The sequence below is a fragment of the Odontomachus brunneus genome, unplaced genomic scaffold (genome assembly GCF_010583005.1).
Source record: "Odontomachus brunneus isolate Ranch 3 - 2012 unplaced genomic scaffold, Obru_v1 Obru_scaffold_050, whole genome shotgun sequence".
Lineage (NCBI taxonomy): Eukaryota > Metazoa > Arthropoda > Insecta > Hymenoptera > Formicidae > Odontomachus > Odontomachus brunneus.
This window is the reverse complement of record NW_022639500.1, coordinates 421,212-432,494: the sequence shown is the minus strand read 5'-3', so window position 1 is coordinate 432,494 and position 11,283 is coordinate 421,212. Positions and strand designations below refer to the sequence as shown.

Here is an 11,283-nt window from a genome sequence, read left to right as displayed (position 1 = left end):
CAGCTGTACCAATCGAATCTAACCTCTGTCATATTCCAAATAAGTTGCGGTCACGTGACGAGATACACTGAAGTCACGTGACGAGATGTGAGATAAACCGTGTTCAGCCCGTTCAGCAGACACGATTTTCATCACTAAGCGCTACGTATCATTCGCTCAACCGCTTTGCAACTGTTGGGATCTGCTGAACGCGCCCATTATGACTCCAATTAATACTTTTTTAAAGATCATTACGTGATTTCATGACATGAGCACACAAATGATGTACAAATTATGTTGCAAATTCTTGACATGATGTTGATTATTATTATTAAATGAGGTATTTTTGTGACATCATAACATGTCTACATTCTGAAACGCATATGAGTCCGCATCGGTGTCTATTCTTGTCCTCATGCTTGAAGATACATGAATACAATATGAGCTCAGAATGAACACATTTTTCTATCTGGGTAATAAGATGTTAATATTTTGATAATGTAGTAAACAATTATGTATAATATGTGAATATGTTTATATATTTATATGTTTAATTAAGCCATAGTCGACAAAAATCACATAATATATTCTCCATAATTAATTACAACAGATCTCACTCACTTCATTATACTACATAATGTATTACCGCAATTCCGCTTATGTACTTTTCCTTCTGTCCCATGAAGCGGTAAACGCGGCAGCGGAATTATGTTTTAGCCAATCGTAAAATAGTTGCATATTTTTGTAAAAAGTATTTTATTGAGAAATTAATTTTACTCTTTACTAATTTATCATATATCATTTGTATAAAACATTATTAAAATTATTAAAAACGTAAAAAATAACATTAAGAAGTCTACTTTTTGTATTATTCCGCGTGATCCGCTTCCGCGTATTCTGCTCCATGGGACACAAGGAAAATAGAAAAAGCGCCGGAAGAAAAGCGGAACGGCTGTGATTAGTTGTGCTAACTCCGCACGTTCCGTTCCGCTGAAAATTTCCGCTCCGTGGAACGGCGCCCTTAAGTTCATCTTTAGATGTTGTACGGATTATTTCGTTGGCTACGGAGTATCTGAAGATGAACTTAAGACGATCTTATGCAAAATTCATACTGCGTCTGATGTTCGACGTACGACGTCCGATATCCGATAATCTTAATATTAACAATGCATATCAACGGCGATGCATTCAATCAATACGTTTTCTTGATGAGTATTATACCAGCTTAATATACCATTGATTATATATATCATCGATATTAAGATTATCTAATAGAAAGTTACTATTTAGTACGAGTATCAAGTGCATGATGTAAACTAAGCCTATTAGAAAGCTGCTCTTTTATTGGATTTTGGACATCGAACGCAGTGAATCCTCCATTAAATATTAGATCTGACTGTGGGTGCTTTCCAATTGCTTAATATATCTTGACACACATGTATCAAAACCAGTTTATTGATCACATATTATCTAAAATATCTTGTAAGATAATATGCAATCAATAAACTGAAGTTCGATTGTGTATCTTGAAACGGAGTGAAAATTACAAAAATGAGCGAATTCACTAGGCATTGTCCAATGAAGTTACAAATATGTTAGTAAATTTGCTCACTTTTGTCATTTTCACTCCGATTTGAGATACATAATCGACCCCCTGGTTTTGTGTAACACAGTATACGCAACTGGAAAACACCCTATGAATATCGGCCTAAAATAGTGATAAATTCAACAGAATTAAATTCTTATCTTAAATTGCATGTTTCCTATTTTGTAATTACATAGAATTAATATGTACTTGTGGTCGAACAAGTTGTTTGGCTTTTTTTTTTGGTAAGTTTTGGAATCTATCCTTTTGTTCAATGAGAGAATTTATTTTCCAACTAAAGAGTTCTCTCATTGGACAAGGCGGATAGATTCCGAAACTTACCAAAAAGTACATAATCCTCCGAGTAGGAGTATACAACGTTAGGTTTGTTCTTTTTAGCTGAACTAGTGCTGTATTGGAACTGAACTGGTAAGGACAGCAAAGTGTTGCACTGGTACAAAAGTACAGAGAGGTTAAAAGCACGCAATAGTGCAGTGATAAACATGGCGCACCACATTATTCGAAATGGTTGATTTTCTGCTGAATGATTCTAACGGTTAACGTTTTTTAATATATTTGTTAAATAATTTAGTATATTAAAAGTATACTAGAAAAAATGGTAATCACTTAATAAACATCTTGAAGAAACATAAACCGTTAGGATTGTTTACCAGAAAATCTCACAATTATAAAGCTCTTAAAGTGCAGCGTAAATCACTTACTAAACTGTTTTTTCTGCTGAACATACCCATTAAACAACTATTGATATTTAAGATGTTTTTTATTGTTGAATTAGTGTACACTTTTGGAATCTGAAAAGAAACAATGTATAGTTGAGACATTAAAAAAATAAGAAGAAAAGAGAATACAAGCTAGTGTGTAGCATGGAGTACAGCAATAAAAAATAGACTATTCAATAACATATATTCAGATAATTAGATAGATAATTTTTATACTTTTTGATTCACACGTAACATCTATTTATGTCAACTAAAATGTTTCCGCCTGCATCCCTTTTTATATATGCAATATCCTCCTCTTTCTCCATATTATTTCTATCTATAATTATTTTCACGGTTAAAAAGTTCAAATATTTAAACTTTATTTAAACTTTATTTTAACTTAACCTAACTAGTTTACTGCTCTTTAGCAGTACGTACGCTGCCATATTGAACTGAACCGCTGCACTAGCTTGTGACTTATAGCGAATTCGGTAGCTTGCACTAGTGCGCACTGAGTGCGCATTAAGGCTTGTTTACAGTACATTCTTATATTTAAGATCGTGTCTTAAATATATATTTAAAAACATTTTAACTAATAAAATGATTCGTACGGATGTTATACATATCATATTATGGTTAAAAATATTTGAGAATTTATTTGAGAATTATTTAAGACAATCTTTAAATATAATAACATACTATGAATAAGCCTTAGTGCGCACTCAGTGCACACTAGTGCAAGCAACCGAATTCGCTATGGCTGCGTTCAGATTCCTTACCCGGGTGCACTCTAATACAAGAAGTGCTATAGTATATGTAACATATACTATAGTGTTTCTAGTAACAGAGTGCACCCGGGTAGGGAATCTGAACGCACCCTATTAGGGCAGGCAGTGCAGTGAACTTTTGTACTAAGTACTAATGTAAAAAATTATCAGCGCTACGAGAGTTTTGACGAACATATTGTAAAGTTTATCAGTTTATAGATATTAGAGTTCTCAATTGTTCGAAGGAATCAGCATGGCACAAAAGAAGAAAGTTCTCATGGTTTGCTTAGGTATTTTAATTTAGCGATTGTTAATTGTAAACTAAATTTTTTGAATTATTAGATATTTATTCCTGGTAAAAGGTGCGAACATTAAATTATTTGAATAATTCCCCTTTTTCTTTTTTAGAAAGAAAGAGACACAATTAAATTAAGATATCACTATAATAAGGAAAATCATAAGTAATTATTTACATTAATGCTAAAAAGAATGGCGCATTTGACGTCACTTCTGCTAAAAAGAACTTCAGTGTACACTACTTGAACTAGTGCAGCCAGTTCAGCTAAAAAGAACAAACCTGTTGTTTGTGTATATATTTCCAGTTTTTATTATTTTTAGTATGTGAAATATTTTCAAGATAATTTAAGTTTTAATTATAAACAGAAATATTTTAATTTGTTTCAAGATGTCGCAGAAAAAAAGGGTACTTATGATTTGTTTAGGTAAAAATTTTGCACACAATAAATAAAATTTATGAAATGATTTACTTGTAATGAGAATCTGATTATTAATTTTAAATACACTTATATATTTGATATTGCAGGCAATATTTGTAGATCACCAATAGCGGAGGCTGTATTTGATAGTGAAATAGGTAAAAGAGGTTTAAGAAATAGTTGGGAAGTAAAAAGTGCTGCTCTAATAGGATATCATACTGGTAAAATGCCAGATCATAGAGCTTTAAGTACATTAAAGGAAAATGGAATCACTAATTATTCTCACAGAGCGTGTCCAGTAAGACTAACTAAAACTGTCTTATATGAATTATTAATTATAAATTATTGAAAATAATTAAATTTATATATTGCCTGTATATATATCTACAGATTAAACAAGATGATTTTGATCAGTTTGATTGGATATTTGGTATGGATAATGACAACATGATAGAATTATGTAACCTAAAACCAAGAGCATGTCGGGCAAAAGTAGAGCTTCTAGGAAATTATGATCCAAATGGAGAAGTTATAATACGAGATCCTTACTATGTATTTCATTCTTAAATATGTGTAAAGCTAGAAAAAGATCAAAATATTATTATTATTATTAGTATTATTATTATTATTATTATTATTATTATTAGTATTATTATTATTTTACAGGATAGTGATAATGCAGGATTTCAGAAAGCTTATGTACAATGCCTAAGGAGTGTAACAGCATTTTTGAATAAACATGCAAACGAATCCAAGTAAAGTAATAAAAAAGTATGAGTTTAATAGGATGTATAAAAACTATGTTTTTAGTAAATTAATAAAGTTTTGTGTCTTCTCATGAAATATTGAATTCTAGAAAGGTAATTTTCTCTCAATACAATAAAACAATCTATCATTATTATATAATTTGTTTTAAAATATAATTGCATAATAAAATTATAAATTGTATAATATAAATAGGAATCTATTATGACAAAATTTGTTTTAAAATCTTGTATATTTGGCACATGCTTTTGTGACTGCAAATTATATATACATAATACATACACAATGGTTATATATTTTATATACACTTCCTTTTCCTAAAATAGCTTCCTCTATTTTCACAAACATTATTAAAGTTTAATTCGTAAGTGCACCTTTGTTAAAAATTTATGATCCTATTGCTATTGCTTAGCAATAGGATTTAGAGTTAGAAAAGGTGGAAGACTGTTTTGTGTGTGTGTGTAATATGTTTATACATGATATGTAAATGCAGATATTTTCTGCAATATACTATACTAATTACCTATACTATACTATAAATAAATGCGAGTATATGCATATTACGGAACACAGGCAGAATCTCATTGTTAAATAAATCGATAAAATGGTTAAGTATTTTTAAAAGACCCAATGAAGTCTTTGCTATAAATTGTAATAATATTACATTTATATAAAATTTATTTACCGATATCAACGCTACGAGAGTATTTGACGAACATATTGTAAAGTTTATCAGTTTATAGATATTAGAGTTCTCAATTGTTCGAAGGAATCAGCATGGTACAAAAGAAGAAAGTCCTCATGGTTTGCTTAGGTATTTTAATTTAGCGATTGTTAATTGTAAACTAAATTTCTTGAATTATTAGATATTTGTTCCTGGTAAAAGGTGCGAAAATTAAATTATTTGAATAATTCCCCTTTTTCTTCTTTAGAAAGAAAGAAACAATTAAATTAAGAAATCACTATAATAAGGAAAATCATAAGTAATTATTTAACTTTCCTCTTTAAAAAATAGAAAACTCAATATCTTTGAGGTTATGGATAATGCTATTTTTAAATATTATATAATGTATAAAGCAGATATATATAATTTATAGAACTATAATTTTTTATAAAACTCTGCCTAAGATATTTTTTATGACATTTTACTAGTTGATAGGAGTTTGTTAAATTGAACAAAATTAAGAGATTAATAATAGTATAAAAAATAACAAAATTGAGAAATTAATAATAGTATAAAATATTGTTAGATTTTTGGATATTATAACATCACAGATACACAAAATTATAATTTTATTGATAGATCTGCAAAGTTTCCTAATATATTTAAAAAAAATCATATTTTCCCCTATAATGATGATATTTCCATATTAAAAATCACGTATAAATTTTTTCGCAGGAAACAGTTGTCGTTCTCCTATGGCAGAAGCAGCGTTTCGAGACGAAGTACGAAAAATGGGTTTGTCTGATGTCTGGGGAGTTGAAAGTGCTGCTATTTTGGGATATCACGTAGGCAATGGTCCTGAACCCAGAGCAATATCTACTCTATGGAAAGCTGGGATTACGAATTATTCTCACGTCGCAAGACAAGTGAGTTAATTTTGATCCTTTAATATCTGTCAGTCTCAATATAATTTTTTATTAGATAAAATCAGTATGATAAAAGTCAGTATGATTGTTTATTAGATAAAATTAATTTAATTATAATTATCACTGATTATTTCAGATTACAGTAAGCGATTTTTACAAATTTGATTGGATATTTGGAATGGACGAATATAATATTCATAGGCTATGCATGATGCAACCTGAAGATAGCCAAGCAGCAATTGAACTACTTGGGAAATATGATCCTGCTGGAGAAATCATCATCAGAGATCCTCTTTTTGTATGCATTGTATAAGATATTACATGAAAAACAGTATTCTTATTTTTTATGTAAAATTAATTAACAGTTTGATCTTTTTTTAATAATAGGACACTGGTAGTGCAGGATTTGAGAAAGCATTCCAACAAGCTCTAAGGAGTATACGCACATTTCTGGAAATGAATAAGGTACTTTCTTTTGTTGATATATATTTATACATACCCATGCATCTCACATTTTAGATAAAACTAAAATATACGTGATTTATTTACAGAATAATACATAGAAAAAGTTAAAAGTTACAGATACTGTAATAAACTTTTTGTTACAAGTATTTATGGAGCTTGTCTTATTACAGCTATTTGCTGTTCTAGTAAATGTCATGTATAAAATTATTTAAAGCATAAAAAAGTGGAAAACTTATTTAACCTTTCTACCACTTATATATACTGATACTATATTACGGTCATCACCGGAAAATATAAATTTTTGGAGTTTTTCCTCAAGTGTGTATCCAGTGTCCTTTAGGCCATTAAATATACTGCCACTTGCGTTTAAATCTATGATGAGAGCGTCGAATTCCTTGCCTGGCAATAAATTACCTACTCTATCATCGATTGAAAGTGCTAAAAATGTATTTGTTTAATTATAAAAAAAGAAGATATATATAAATATATACATATACTACAAATATGATATAAAAGCTTACCATTAGCACTTCCTAAAGTCGCCATATGAAAGACATCTTTATAATTGAGTGGTGTATAGTTATCTTTCAACATCGACAAGTGGTATGACACTTGTAAAGCTGACCTCATTGCATCCAGCATGCTGTAATTTGATCCACCTGAAACATCTGAGAGGACATAAGATATTTTAACGTAATGAATGTTATTAATAATGAATTAGTATTATTAAGTTTGTGTTAACATTTATATATATTTTTTAATTTATTATTAAAGTATTATTTTAATAATAGATAAAACGCGTTATTTTAATAAAACGTTTATAATCGTGATTTGTCGGTACCTGTCCCGAGGCCGACTTTAATTTTTTTAGCTCTTAGCCTTTGTACATCGCAGAAACCACTCCTCAAATACGTATTAGAAGATGGACAGTGAATTATAGCCGTTTCACGTGTTTTAAGCAAAGTGAGCTCAGTGTCTGTAAGGTAAACTCCATGCGCCAATATCGTCTGTAAAAGGAAAATCAGGTATGTATTATGTGTATGTATAAAAAGTAGAGAAACGATAGTAAAGGAACCATATTGTTTTATTAATATGGTTTCTCTTATATTATCTATATAATATTTAATAAAGTAGTTAAATAAGATATACCTTAGGTGTAAGAAGCCCAGCGGCATCATAAACAGCGGCATATGAAGATTGTTGTGCGAAAGATTTCTTTACTGCATTTATTTCGTCTTTATTTTCGGAAACATGACTCTACGAGAAAAGAAAGATATATCATAGTGTAATTATTGGTATAATATTATCATTGGTATATATCATAGTGTATTATTGGTATAATATTATCATTGGTACATATGCACGCGAGTGTCATTACAAAATACCTGTATATGCAGATTCTTTTCTCGAGCAATCCTTCCTAGTGTTTGCATCAATTCCATGTCACAACTCAAAGCAAATCTCGGTGTAATAATCGCTTTTACAAGTGGACTCTACAAGAAATTTTAATTAATAGTTCTTTCGCTTATGCAACTCACGATTTCCTATATAATTTATATTAATTAAGTTATCACGATGTACAAGTAATAAGTTATAAAGTAGTACTTACCCCTAATTGCTCAATTTCTTTCACGAAATTTTCAGTATTTCTAATCGACGCTTCGGTAGTTTCGTAATATCCATCATCGCGCGAAAGGTTCATGTTCACTTTTCCGACGAAAGCTCGTTGACCAAACTGTATGGCTTTTTGTGCGAGAATCATGGACGCTTCAGCGTACAAGGATGCAAAGTAACACGCTGTCGTTGTGCCCGCATTGATAGTTTGTTTCTGTAATAAAATTCCTAACAATGTGTAAGGCTTCAAAATTATTTTGACTTAGTTCTACCTAATAAAATTATTTCTCGTACCACAGACGCTTCAAAAACTTGTGTTGCAAAATTTATATCGCTATATCTCTTTTCTAATGGAAAGGTGTAAGTCTCCAACCAGTCCAAGAGACTTCTGTCATAGCCCATTCCGAGATTTGGAAACTGAACTGCATGAGTGTGACAGTCGATGAATCCAGGTATCAGAAATTGTCCATTATCTAAAATAAAAACTTCATCGGCAGTATTATAACTCTCTGTTGCTGACGTGTCAACGTTTGTTATTATGGTATTAATCTGCAACATTGCAAAATACACTGATTAACACTCTCTTCTCAGAATGAAATTATTTCTCTTTTCAGAATGAAATTATTTCGTTAAATTACTGTAAAGAATTATATGTATGCAATATATTAAGTATATACCTTGCCATCTTCAACTAATATAGCACTGCGTTGAATAATAATTAATTCCCCATTGTTATCTGTGTGAATCAATGGACCAATGAAAACCTGTTGAACCATCGTGCAATATTGAATTGGTGCCGCTGAAACGATAAATATCACGTGTATTACAACTTCGTTTTATAACTGCATGACTTGTGTAAGCTTCGCAAATGTTTAAAATTTTTTTTAAAGAATTATCGTCTAATGATAAGACTTCATTTTTAATGATAAGATCATCGTCTTGTTGTCGACCATATCTTGTTACAGACCCCGATGATTCTCGCTATGAATACGTTTATGAATACAACATCACTTAGCAACCATTCTATTACGCAAATTATCGTTGATAGATTTGCGTTGTTCAACCCGAACATTGGATGCACTTGCCATTACTGTATCGATAAGATAATTAATTATTGCATTGTTCTCGACATGCCGAACAAGAAAGAGCAAAAGATGGAAAAAACGAGAGCAGATAAGCCACCGGTGGATCCTCATCGAGAATTCCTGGATATGGATACGGACGAGGAAGATTTTGGTCGACAAGGTCTCTTCTATCTAGTTGTCTTCGAACTTCGTATATCTGCCCATAACTAATGAGTTAATTAATTATAAGAATAGGAAAGAAAAATTAACTGCGTACGATATTGTGCATTCCAGAAAGTCCTGAAACAGTGGAAGAACTTTCTTCTGAACCGATTAAACCAGTTTTTGATGAGCAAGACTTAAATACACTGGTTAGTAAAATTTATTCAGATGTTTTTCTATATATTTTTTATGAGTTTTGAATATCATTTAAATTATAATATTGTTAACATTTACAAGAGAAACTAGTTTTTTGAAAACAGAGTTTTCTGATGAAAATCTTAATTTTGTAACATATTTTCTGTTGCTTGTTTGTAATTTTTTTACTTTATTTCCATCTTGTTATTTCCTTCTTTATTTCCTTTTGCTCATAATTAAATATTTTCCACGGATGTCATATCCTATTATAGTACTCATCACGAATTTTGGATCATTTGTTGTACGAATTTGATTCAAAGTGTTCAAATACATTTTGTTGCTTGTCAGACTCTAGCTATGCTATATAGATAAAGCGATATTTTAAAAAAATAGTCTCAGAGGTTATGGCTAATATTAATATTGAACTTTTACTTCTAAAACTATAATTTTCCAATTCAATAATGCTTAATTGTAAATGCTTCCATGATATATCGAACTCCATGGACTAAAATACTTACTTTTGTCTGTATAGAATATTTCTAGAAGTCTACAAATTAAAAGATTTTAATTTAAAAGGAAACAAGTTTTGATTTTTACTTCAAAATTTGAATGGCGCGCAATACACACACACACACACACAAATAATATACATACGGTATACGTGTGTTTAAGCAAGTTTTCGAATTTCGGCATTACATATGGATACTATTGTACATGTACTTTCATCAACTGACATCATGTAGGAGCATAAAAATGAGACTTACGTAATTCAATCACTCGTTTCACATTGAGATAAAGAGAGAGAGATATAGATATTAAATAGCATGTAATATATATATATATATATATATATATATATATATATATATATATACATACATATATATATATATATTTCTAAGAATTATTTCTAGGGATTGTTTCTAGGAACAGATTTTATATATATACAGGGTGTTGAAAAAAAAGGGTCACATATTTTGATAGCAGGTAGTATTGATCAAAACAAGAAGAAAAGTTCTAATTAACATGGGTCCTAAGACTAATATCTTCTAAGATACAAGCTATTTTGTTATTTGAGCTCTTTGTCATTTTCTTATTAGTCGTGTCATCTTTAGAATGTAATGAACAAAGGAGTAGGGAAGAGTGGGGTACAATGGGGATATCTTTTTTCTAGATGCCTTAAAAAATAAAAAATTAATAAAGAGAGATAAAGAAACAATTTTTATTTTAATATGAAATGTAATCATTTATCTTCCATAAAAAAAACTGAAGTAAAGAAACTGAATGTATGATAACAAAATAAAAACTCTTTTTTTACAAAAAACAAAATTTTAATGCTGACTCAGCATTAGAGGAGATTTTTGGTTATGGGGACACTTAAAGACCTTGGTGTATTTAACACCCGTTGATGACATCCAAACACTGCAGGATCGCATTTTCCATGCGTGTCGGCAAATTTCTGACCAGCCAGGTGTATTTGAAAGAGTGAGAGTGAATGGCAATCACATAGAGCACCTCCTCTAATGCTGAGTTAGCATTAAAATTTTGTTTTTTGTAAAAAAAGAGTTTTTATTTTGTTATCACACATTCAGTTTCTTTATTTCAGTTTTTTATGGAAGATAAATGATTACATTTCATATTAAAATAAAAATTGTTTCT

General features: G+C 30.1%; 3 protein-coding genes across 10 annotated transcripts in view; 2 read left to right on the top strand and 1 right to left on the bottom strand.

The window, feature by feature from the left end:
- Positions 1-3,150: 3,150 nt before the first annotated feature.
- Positions 3,151-6,812, top strand: LOC116845269 (low molecular weight phosphotyrosine protein phosphatase-like). Of its 6 annotated transcripts, XM_032817775.1 has the most exons (6): positions 3,179-3,343; positions 3,462-3,639; positions 3,739-3,775; positions 3,877-4,067; positions 4,160-4,321; positions 4,436-4,828. In XM_032817775.1, exons 3-6 carry the CDS (start codon positions 3,739-3,741, stop codon positions 4,526-4,528), a joined length of 483 nt encoding a protein of 160 aa, XP_032673666.1. In that variant the 5' UTR covers positions 3,179-3,343; positions 3,462-3,639; the 3' UTR covers positions 4,529-4,828. The 6 variants fall into 6 exon arrangements, 5 of the variants coding, with proteins under 5 accessions (XP_032673667.1, XP_032673666.1, XP_032673665.1 ...); XM_032817776.1 differs by lacking the exons at positions 3,462-3,639; positions 3,739-3,775; positions 3,877-4,067; positions 4,160-4,321; positions 4,436-4,828 and adding exons at positions 5,934-6,124; positions 6,261-6,422; positions 6,512-6,589; positions 6,676-6,812 and having other exon boundaries at positions 3,151-3,343; XM_032817774.1 differs by having other exon boundaries at positions 3,180-3,343; positions 3,462-3,775.
- Positions 6,645-11,283, bottom strand: part of LOC116845266 (guanine deaminase) — a 9,778-nt gene continuing 5,139 nt past the window's right edge. The window contains exons 2-9 of the mRNA XM_032817770.1: positions 8,881-9,002; positions 8,498-8,752; positions 8,199-8,417; positions 7,975-8,082; positions 7,739-7,846; positions 7,431-7,596; positions 7,111-7,257; positions 6,645-7,027 (exon numbers count right to left, since the gene is read on the bottom strand). Coding sequence (XP_032673661.1) covers positions 6,822-7,027; positions 7,111-7,257; positions 7,431-7,596; positions 7,739-7,846; positions 7,975-8,082; positions 8,199-8,417; positions 8,498-8,752; positions 8,881-8,979 — 1,308 coding nt within the window. The 5' untranslated portion in view covers positions 8,980-9,002 and the 3' untranslated portion in view covers positions 6,645-6,821. The remainder of the gene's footprint in view (positions 7,028-7,110; positions 7,258-7,430; positions 7,597-7,738; positions 7,847-7,974; positions 8,083-8,198; positions 8,418-8,497; positions 8,753-8,880; positions 9,003-11,283) is intronic.
- LOC116845261 (dynein heavy chain 2, axonemal) overlaps positions 7,507-11,283 on the top strand; it is an 8,347-nt gene continuing 4,570 nt past the window's right edge. For 2 of the 3 annotated variants that reach the window (XM_032817750.1, XM_032817752.1), the window contains exons 1-3: positions 8,921-9,058; positions 9,169-9,448; positions 9,562-9,638. In XM_032817750.1, the coding sequence (XP_032673641.1) occupies positions 9,050-9,058; positions 9,169-9,448; positions 9,562-9,638 (366 nt within the window). In that variant the 5' untranslated portion in view covers positions 8,921-9,049. Of the gene's footprint in view, positions 7,615-8,920; positions 9,059-9,168; positions 9,449-9,561; positions 9,639-11,283 lie in introns of those variants that run through there. The other variant, XM_032817751.1, reaches the window with a different exon arrangement.